General features: G+C 44.3%; 1 protein-coding gene across 1 annotated transcript; it reads left to right on the forward strand.

Annotated features, from left to right (window-relative positions):
• The first annotated feature begins 228 nt into the window (after positions 1–228).
• Positions 229–2925, forward strand: LOC119315565 (putative F-box protein At3g16210). Its single transcript, XM_037590136.1, has 2 exons — positions 229–1348; positions 2660–2925. Exons 1-2 carry the CDS (start codon positions 229–231, stop codon positions 2671–2673), a joined length of 1134 nt encoding a protein of 377 aa, XP_037446033.1. The 3' UTR covers positions 2674–2925.
• Positions 2926–11142: the final 8217 nt, after the last annotated feature.

The following is an 11142-nucleotide window of genomic DNA, read 5'->3' on the forward strand; positions in this document are numbered from 1 at the left end:
TTTGAACCCTGATGGGTTGAGGATACCACTGTCCACCCCTACGTATCACTATGTATGTTGTTTGAGATTTTATTTCCCTGAAAATTCACAAACTTCAAAACCTTCTTGGGATTTACACTCTCCGTGGGCTTCATTCTCCAACCTTGTTCTGGGCTTCCCTTTCTTTTGGGCTCTACTTCTTCTTCATTGTCTCGTTGGAGAGCCTGCAGATCGCGCATCGGTGAGGAGATGAGCAGCCCCCGCAGCCGCCCTAGGTCGTCGGCGGCGGCGCCGCTGGACGACGAAGACCTCCTCTCCGAGATCCTCCTCCGCCTCCCCCCGCTGCCCTCATCCCTCCCCCGCGCGTCCCTCGCCTGTAAGCTCTGGCGACGCATCGTATCCGACCCCCGATTTCTCCGCCGCTTCCGCGAGCACCACCGCCGCAACCCTCCCCTCCTCGGCTGCTTCGTCCAAACTCTCTACACCGTCCATTTCGAACCTACGCTGGAGGCCCCCAATCGCGTCCGGCAAACCCGCTTCCCCTTTCCCATCGACACCGGCGGCACCGTCATGATCCTCGGATGCCGCCATGGCCTCATGCTCATCTTCCTTTGGACGCGGAACCAGCTCCTGGTATGGGACCCCCTCACGGGTGACCAGCACCGCCTAGACATTCCCCCAGGGTTCGACAAGGAGGAAACCGTGATTAACGGAGCGGTGCTTCGTGCTCCCGAAGAAGCCAACCACTTCCAGGTTGTCTTGGTTGGCAACAGCGACATAAAACTTACACAGGCTGTCGCTTCGGTGTACTCGTCGGAGACCGGTGTATGGAGTAATCTCGTGTCGACACTGCTTCCGGCCGACGATCCTCATGTACCCACCATGGTTTACCATGACATGTGCTCTGTGATGGTTGGGAATTCCCTTTACTGGTTGCTTTCTGGGAATTGGTTTGGAATACTTGAATTTAATTTGGATAGGCAGAGCCTAAGTGTGATAAATGTGCCAGTGGAAATCATCGATGTCGGCAGTTGCTTGCTCACGGTTATGCAGGCTGAGGGTGGTGGCCTTGGTTTCCTCTTCATTTCAGAGAACTGCATCCAGTTATGGAAGAAGAAGACGGACTGTGATGGTGTAGCTTCATGGGTGCTGGGAAGAACTGTTGCACTAGACAAGCTACTTTCCATGAATTCAGAGGAGGCAAGGATACTTGGGTTTGCCGAGGACAACAATGTGGTGTTACTGTGGGCATTTATCGGCGACATTTTCATGCTTCAGTTTAAATCATCGCAGTTAAAGAAACTTTTCGAATCCCACCACAGTTTCTCCTGGCGTCGCTATTATCCATTCGAAGGTGTCTATACTGCAGGTAAAGAGAAACCAAGTTATTTGATATTCTCGTGTTGTTATTGTTGAGTTATGTGCTTCGAGTCAGAGGTAGCAAACACTTTATCCGTTTATTCTTTAGATATTCATAGAGTAAAACAACGAACAGAATGACTGGCAGAAATAATATATTTGAGGCGGATTGGCAAATTCTGTATATAATTAGCGAACTATTTTTTATTGTTGCGGGCCTATTGCCATATTCAAGAATTTCATTATCAGATACAGCTGAATTGTTTTCTGGAATTATGTAGTAGTGTGCATAAATCTAGTTAGTGCCCCCTTGTATGCATTTAACTGTTCGTTGGAATCTCGTTGGTTCCTGGACTTCCTATTCTTGTAGACATGGGCATTGGGGGTGGACACGATGGAGTTAAACTCTTGCACAATACATAATATGATTTTTCCGGATAGGCATACTATCATGATGTATTGACTGAGCAGGTAACTATCTGTTAGTAGTAGCCGAATGGAATATTTTTTCTTTCCTGTCCTTCCAGGGTATTTTTTTTTGTTTTTTACTTTTGCTGGTTGCTACATTGAATTGAGTTTTTCCTGTGTGTATGTCAAGTTTCAAGTTTGAGGATGATTTATTTGTTTTTCCATCAATGCAAATATTTGATAACTAACAATGTCCTAGTATTTGGCTTTAAACTTTATTTGATTAATATGGGCTTGCAATTTCTTTCACATTATTGCTCATTCAGGATCGTTATAATACCTTAAGATCGCTTGCAGTTGTTATTGTATAATTATGTTAATCTTAAGCGGTTTGGTTATATATTTTCTCAGCATGGCTCTCTATTTGTTAGTTTAACTCAGATAACATCCAATATAGTTTTTTCTGATCCAAACTACGATTTCTTTGTGCTCTGCTGGGTTGGCATTCGGCCATTCCCTGCGTACTGGCACTCTGTTCGAATGTTGGTTTTGTTTTCGATGAAAACGGTACTGGGGCAGGGCCCTGTTTTTATAAAAGCATGTGGTTTCTGTGCAGTCTACTTTCTTCAATTTCGATCAATATGGATGTTTAATATTTGTTGTACTGAACACCTGAAAAAAATGACAAGACCAGATGCAGCGAAAAACTTGAGAATATGCTAACAGTAGGAAATGAAGGTGTGCTGCTACAAATTAATTGATCTCCTATATAATGCTGGTTTTGTCCAGTAATGCTGACTTAATTCAGTTTTGAGTTTCTGGCGCAATTTCCAGTGTTTGAGTCAAACAAAAATTGCGAGATAAGTTGGGATATTACAAATCAGTCTGGCTGATGGTATTGATTTCTCTACAGGTATCAAGAGTTAGGATTTCGTTGTCTGAGATGCAGAAATGGATTATTCGCTGCAGGTTCGTCCATTCTGTATGCAGAAATGGAATTAATCTTCTCAACTGTGAATTGCCGTCTGTTTAGTGATTCACGTAGGCAATATTCAAACTGGCAGGAAGAGAAATGAACTTGCTTACCGTTTGCCCTGTCTCTGAATCTTGCAGTTCATTTGCTTGCATTGTATGCACTATTTTCCATGTGTACAAATATTTTTCGGCGTTGTTTGCTCATGTGCCACGATCTCTGCTTATGCCCATGACGTTTCATTCTTTGTGTGTTTGAATTTGTACTCTAGTCCAACAGCATCTCTGAATTTGAGTCGTCTTCTTGAGAAATGAAACATACCGACAATGCATATATACCCCTGTTCTTCGGTGAGCTGGGGACGTAGTGTGTTGCCCCTTTTGACCTGGGAATGGAATGAATCTTGTTTGTAAAAAACAATAGAGCGAACCTTGCCCAGTAGAATCCTCTCTATTAAAAGCCATTTAAAAAATAGGCTATCTGATGAAAGTCTCTCGCAAATCAATTATTTGTTGAAACCTAGCCGATGGGTGCATGTCACTGCCCCTCATCGCCATAGCCGTGACCGGCTTGTCATTTGAGTCTCGGCTCTCCAGGTGAAACAACAAGTTTCGGTTTTACTTGAGCGGGTGTCATTGGCGTGCTTGTTGCTTTCCCCTAGGGGTGTTGCCTGGTTTGGTCTTTCGTCAGATTGTAGCGGCTCATGAAATACCGGAGCCGCAACGGCTCTGGAAATTGCCTTCAGGTTTAGGGTGTTAGCTTCAGAAAGCCACCTTGTTTATGTATTGATGTCAACGCAAGTGAGCTGTCACTGAAGCGTGCCAGACTATCTACTGTGGCGAAAAGTGCCCGATAGGATACAGTATGCGCGTGGGCTGAGTGTGTGAGTAAGTGACCAACCTTTACGGCACAGGCCCATGTACGAGCGAGGATATAAGCTCCGAGTCTAGTCTGTAACAACTAACAGGCATCGATTGATGAGAAATGAAACATTGCTTCTCCTACCTTCCTTCTTCCTCTCCAAGTTGAACTCATCTCCTCCGATCCCCAATTCTTCTGGCTACCCTAGGGTTCAGGTATTACAATTGGTATTCAAAGCTTCGTTGGTCCTGATCGCGCTTCACAAACTCGAGATTCACCAGTAACATCGACTGGTTGATTGCCTTGTGCAGTCGACTGTAAATTCGAGATCAGTGTTCGGTCGAATTCAGAGGAAGTGACAACGGCACCGTTCAAGCCGAGCACGCAGACTAGGTACTTCAGGCGAAGGTGGATGGGATTGAGGTGATTCAGACTCGTCTTGACGGGCTGGATGCTAAATTCGAAGAGCAAGTCTCGCGGTTGGATCAGGTATAGGCCAAGGTAAATCTGTCGGTGAGTTCTATCGGAGAGATCCACCACGAGCAAGTTCAGGTGGCGCTAGTGCTGAAGGAATCCACCAGCGTCAGTCGTCAGAGATGCAAAGTAGGATCGGATCGTGGCGGAGGGCTGTTTGGGCGTGTCGCCAAAGGCTGCAGCAAATTTTGGGGCGCCGACTACATCCCGTGCACCACCACCACCACCACTACCTCCGCCCCTACAACCGCGCCCACCAGCAGAACCCCAGGTATCACAGTCACACTCCGCAAAAAAAGAAAAAGGTATCACAGTCACAACCTGTTCAAGAGGAGCAGAGCAGTGAGTGGCCGTGGATGCCAAATATGGAGTTTCCACGATTTGAGGGCGAGGATGTGCGTATCTGGTTGGATAATTGCAAGGCTTATTTTTCCTGCTGTATCAAATACCATACTCATTCAAGCTGATGTCCGTGTCGATGCACCTGCATGGTAACGCCGCTCACTGGTTTCAGTCCTACAAACTGACAGAGTACTGCAGTAGATGGGACATTTTTTGCACAGCAATCACACAGGAATTTGAGGTCAATGTTCACCGCACTTGTATGAGGGATTTGCTGGTGCTGTGGCAACAGGGCACGGTTCAGGAATATCTCACGACTTTTCATCAGTTTGTGTACCAGGTCTGGATGTATGAGGGCAATATCAGTGAAACAATGTTGGTGACGCAGTTTGTCCTGGGGCTCAAAGAGGAACCGCGAGCTGTTGTTGAGATGCAGTTACGTACCACAATAGCAAGTGCTTGTGAATATGCATTGGTGCAAGAAGCTCTGCTCGATAGGGCCAAACAAGGAAATAACAGGACTTTCAGAAGTTCAACTTACACAAAAACCCAGTCCCGGCCAGAACAAACACCACAGTCTCAACTAGCTGCTGGAGATATGTGGAAAGCATGGCAACTGAAGGATTACAGATGACAGAATGGGCTGTGCTATAGTTGTGGTGATAAGTTTGCACCTGGACATGTTTGTGCTAATAAACAGGTGGCACAGGTCAAGGCACTTCACATGGCTGAAGAAGCAGCTCATCTGTCTGATGTTGTGCTGGACGCCATTGCTAAAGAGGAAATTATAGAAGAAGCTGCTGCATATCTCTCAGTGAATGCTCTGGCTGGTACTACCAACACAAAAACAATTCAGATTCGAGCTCTGGTGGGAAATCAAGTGATGCTGCTCTTAGTAGACTCAGGTAGCTCTCACACTTTCTTAGATCAACAACTTGTAGACAAATTAAAATGCCCTACAGTGTAGCTCCCAAGTGCTATGACTGTCAAGGTAACTAATGGAGAGAAACTAAAGTGTACACACATGGTGCACGGCCTGAATTTGTGGGCACAAGGGCACACTTTCTCCACTGATACGAGAGTGCTGTCCATAGGGGGCTATACTTGGCATGGATTGGCTCTCTCAGTGGAGTCCCATGGCCTGTCATTGGGAAGAGCAGTGGATACAGTTCCAAGACAACAAGGAAACTATCACCTTGCAAGGCCTGAAAGCAAAACCCATCACTCAACTACAAGAGCTCACTATAGATCAGGTAGTGAAGTGTCACAAAGGAAATGATATCTGGGCAACGGCAGTGCTGTCTGTATACACAATGCCCTCTGTTTCTAAAACTCCTGACTGCATTCAGAAAACTATAGACTCCTTTGCTGATATCTTCCAAGAACCTACAGGACTACCACCAACAAAGGATTTGATCATGCAATTTCTCTGCTATCCAATACTGCTCCTGTGAATGCCAGACCTTACAGATATTCTCCTCTGCAGAAAGATGAGATAGAGAGGCAAGTGTCTGAAATGTTAGCTGCATGAATTATTTCTCCTAGCATGTCTCCTTTTGCATCTCCTGTCCTGTTGGTTTCATGAACTTCATTCTGAAAGGCTGCACCAAAAAAATCGTGTTGTTCTTTATGGATGGCATATTGGTCTTCAGCAAGGATCTAACAGCTCATCAACAACATTTGCAACAGGTCTTCCAAATTCTAAGAGAACATCAACTCTATGTCAAGCTCAGTTAATGCTCCTTTGCATAGCAACTGCTGGAGTATTTAGGTCACATCATTTCTGACAAAGGTGTGGCCACAGATCCAGCAAAAACAACTGCCATGGTACAATGGCCAACTCCCACTACAGTCACTGAACTCACGGGGTTATTGGGACTCACAGGGTACTATAGAAAATTTGTTCAAAACTATGGCATTATTGCCAAGCCCCTCACCAATCTGCTGAAGAAAAAGTCCTTTCGATGGAGTGCTGAAGCTCAAGCTGCTTTTGATCTACTGAAAAAGGATATGACATCTACCCCTGTCCTAGTTCTACCCGATTTCAACAAACCTTTCTGCATAGAGACAGATGCCTGTGACTCTAGCATTGGACCTGTGCTCACACAGGAGGGCCATCCTGTCGCCTACTACATCATCTATGAAAAATGAATTTATGGCTATTACTATGGCCATTGAGAGGTGGAGACCCTATGTATGTAGGGGCCCTTTTGTGATGAAACAGACCACAAGAGTTTGTGTCACTTGGAAACTCAAGCTCTTACTTCAGATCTCCAGAGAAAAGCCATGACTAAGTTGATTGGCCTTCAATTCCAGTTCCAGTACAAGAAAGGGGAGCATAACAAAGAATGCTCTGTCCAGAGTAGGACATCTGTTTGCCTTGCCTGCGGTTTCTTCAAGCCAGCCTGTCTGGATTCAAGAAATTCTCAATTCCTATGAAATTGACTGCAAAGCTCAGCACCTCTTGCAGAAACTAGTGGTCCATTCTGATGAAGAACCTGAGTTTTCTCTGGAGAATGGGTTGCAAACAAAAATCATTGAAGCCCTTCACTCTTCCCCTGTGGGAGGTCATTCAGGCACTCAATTCACTTATGAAAGAGTGAAGAAACTGTTTCATTGTGATGGTCTCAAGGAGGTTGTGGCAAATTTTGTTCAGCAATGTCAAGTCTGTCAACAAGCCAAACATGAACACTGCAGATACCCTGGGCTACTTTGCCCACATTTCATATTAAACACATTCACCCTAAATACTGCTTTCATCATGAATTGCATCTTTGACTAACATATTATCATTAAGTGGCTGGTAAAGTATTTTGTTTGATGCTGTACAGAGTGAAAAAGATGACATATATTGTAGATTGAAGGAAGTGTATGTACTAGTAAAAGATGATGCTTGATCTCTTAATTGAGGCTTTCTACTGCATGCATTTAATTAAATTTGATTTGCTAGCAACTAGCTAGCTCGTATATAAGTATGACCACGAGCTCGAAATCAGACGTTTCTCCCTTTTCTACTCCATGAACCCCCCTTATGCCCATGATAACAAACAATATTTGAAATATTTTGATAAGCTAGGTTGTTCAGAATTGGCTTCTAATGGACTTATTATAAGTTATAACCACTAACATCTTAGCCTCTATTAAGATCAAATGTAGTCAAAAACCAGATGGTGACATTAGAATTTCTAGGCATGCCACTATTCTACAAACTACCTATTGCTTCTCTATGTTTGTGTTGTTGGCATTGTGTATTTGTGTTACTGCTGAAGGGATCCAAAATTGGAGCTTTTGGCACTTGTCCACAATACTAGTGAAGCCAACGTTTACTGTTTGAGTCATACAGAAATTGTGAGATATAACTTTAACAGCTTTTCCATGAATGTCTTGTACAAATTGGTTTGACTGATTAAATTGATTGCTCTGCAGGTATCTAGAAATGCATTCCGGTGGTTGAGATGAAGAAGTGGCTCCCCCCCACCCTCCGCGTAGATTTGTCCATTTTGTATGTTGTGTATACCGGGTCTTCTGTAGACACTAGTCAACTGGCATGAAGACACAATCACTTGTTTTGTATTAATAATTAGCATTGGCCCTGTCAGTTAATCTCGTTCTTCATTTTTTTTCTATGCTCGCAAGCAAGCATGTTGATGCAAGCCAAAGTGTCAGTTGCGCCATTGTTTTCTTATGTACCATTGTGTCAGGTCGAGGGTTCAATTTTAAATCTCTGCTTATGTTTTATCCCATGGCGTTCCCTTTTGTATAGTGAGCGTGTGTGCGTGTTTTTGGATTCTTATTAGATAAAAATTTGTGTGTCGAGAAGGTATCATTGCTGCGGTGATGCTACTGTGAGTTGTATTTGTAGCATGATCAGGCAGGTGGCTGAATCATATTACTCTTTGTGGAGGATAGACATGACATGTTTGCTGCCAGAATGGCCAGTGTGCGAGTCCTGTTGATTGCTGTTTGTTGCTCATGACTTGGAAAGCTGTTCTGAAATGAATTATCTCACTGGAATTACATTCAGAAGAGTTGTTTTACCCTCTGCAGCTCTACAGCCAAACAAGTCCTTATGATGAATCTGCCTGTTGTTATCTCTGCTTCTCATGTTTCATCTTCTTTGATTATGAAGCCGCTGCATCTGTTGGTGCAGAAAGAAAACTGAATGCACGCAGTGATGGTTATTGCACTTTTAATCGTCTCGATTTAGCGGTGAAGCTGCATGTTTAGCCACTCGTATGATTTGGCTGGTACAAACTATATTTGTAGCTTTTTTTGGAGGGAAAACTACTTGTAGCTATGCTTTATTTGCAGTCTAATCTATTCAATTTTGGCCACCATGGATATTTAATACTACATCCATTCCTAAATATAAGACATTTGGTAGTTTAAATTGAACCAATGGGACGTCCTATATCTAGAAACAGAGGGTGCACTTCATATGGAACACTCTGGTGAAAGTACTCCCTAATGCTATCAAGAGTAAAAAATGGCTGTTATATATGTTTTCGGTTGAAGGAAGTGCCAATTAGTAAGATTATACGCGGTCCCTTGCTTGAGGCTTTTACTCCGTGAATTTGATCAATTTTTTTGATTTGTTGGTGACTAGCTGGCTCGTACATTTCTAAATAAGCATGCCTATGAGCTGGGATGTTCCTACCGCATGAGCCCCTCGTACGCCTACTGTTCTTTCGCCCTCTACTCATACTAGTGTGGCCAAAAATGATTCTAAAATTTGAGGCTGAAAGTGTACTACCACATTGCAAATTCCCTACCGCTGTTCTCTGTTTGAGATGGTTCAGTTTCGGAGCTTTTGGCACAATCTTCATGATTGTGATGCTGATTTTTTCTGTTTGAGTCATACAAAAATTATGAGGTTAGCTCCAGCAGCTTTACCTGAATGGGCAGTACTATTTTCTTTAACCGATTCATCTATATCTTTTCTGTGGTGTACACCAAAGGCAAATACATGTATCAAAATGGGGTCACATTTTCTTTTTCAAACAGAAACTTGTCATTTTGTGTAACATTTAGATCAATGTACTATTTAATACGTAAGTTTTACCCGTACTAGAAAACATTTAGGGCGCGTTTGGTTGCCTTGGATGAATAGTGCCTGCATTTCAGCCACATCTCAACCCAGCATGGTTTAGCAAAAACAGGCAACAAATCAACATCTGCATGTTGTTTAGTTGCCTGCATTGCATTAATGGCCATTTTAGGGCCGGTTGTTTGGTTGTCCGAATTTGTGCTTAAGGGTGAGCACCACAGCTGTTTGGCTACATACATGTTTGTGTTCTGCTCACCTCATTCAAATGTGATGGCCTTACCGGCCACCACATTAGGCACAACAACAGGTAGAGCACTAAACAACACAACAACTAGCAGCTAAACAAGCTAACAACAGAGAAACAAGAAACTAAACAACAGATAACAGCAGATAAACAAGCAACTAAACAGCAAATCTGCTAAACAGACTTAAGTTTAAAGACAACAGGTGCTTAACCCTAGAAAAAATATTAACAGGTTCATGCCAAGTTCTCCGATCACCGTAGCCACTGCCTCATCGCCTCCCGGAACTTGGGAGGGATGATGAGCATGGCTAGATCCTCCTCGTCCATGATTTGCACGTAGAATCGTAGCGGCTCTCGGGACCCCTCCTCGTGGCCGGTCCTAGGAGCTCGTCCCCTTGAACGTGTCCGGCTAATGAAGGCGACCCTGCCAGGCAGGTACACACTCTTGAGCCAGGATTCATGGGGACGAAGTCCACGGTGGCCTCGGCGCCGTCTACGACATGGGCTCCTCCACCGGCCCTATCCCAGTCCGTCTTCATCACCTTGTCAGCTAAGATGACATGGATTAGTAGCAAGGCATTGGCAGCATGCTACATTGGTACTAGTCCCTAAAGTAGCAAACACATTTGTCCTACCTACCATGAGAACCATGCACGTAAACCTAACATGCACATTTGTACTAGAACGCTAAGCACGAACATCAAAGACAACACAGCACCAATATAGCTAGCATGCCCATGAACCCTAAGCATGAACATGAAACACACACCAATCTAGATAACATGCACATGAACAAGTAGGAGGAACATCAAAGACAACAACAATATGGCTAGCATCATGAACAAATTGTTGCACATGAGCACTAATCATGAACATAAAAAACAATCTACCATGGCCATGAACAGATTGTACATCATGAGCACTAAGCACACACCAATATTGCATGCCTATGAACACTAGTAGGCATGAACATCAATCAAAAGAACTATATCTAACATAGCCAAGACCACATTCTACATCATCAACACTAAGCACAATCCAATCTTGCATGCCTATGAACACTATACTACGCATGCACATGAAATACAGAACAAGCATGAACACTACCTTGCCCATGAACAGTACCGCACAAGAAGGAATCGATTCGATTCGATTCCAATCGAATCGGATCGTATCAAATCCATTCACATCTCACCAGAGCATGCTAATGACGAAAACCCTAACCTACAAATCTACGAGCAGAGGGATTGTTCTTACCGGAGTGGGTGGAGTTGGAGCGTACGTCGGCCGGGGAGAAAACCCCGATGGGAAGGAGATGGTGGGCGAGGAGGAGGAGCCACCAACGCCGACGGCCGTCGGCATTGGCCCGGTGCTCCTGCCCACGCGTGCGGTCGAGGAGGAGGTCGCCGTCGCCCATGGGCCCGTGGCGATGCCCGCAGAAAACCTTGGATGGGG

This window comes from Triticum dicoccoides, chromosome 6A (genome assembly GCF_002162155.2).
Source record: "Triticum dicoccoides isolate Atlit2015 ecotype Zavitan chromosome 6A, WEW_v2.0, whole genome shotgun sequence".
Taxonomy (NCBI): domain Eukaryota; kingdom Viridiplantae; phylum Streptophyta; class Magnoliopsida; order Poales; family Poaceae; genus Triticum; species Triticum dicoccoides.

What these genes read in the sequence shown, in the direction of transcription:
- LOC119315565 (XM_037590136.1), top strand. Translation starts at nt 229, where the DNA reads ATGAGCAGCCCCCGCAGCCGCCCTAGGTCGTCGGCGGCGGCGCCGCTG.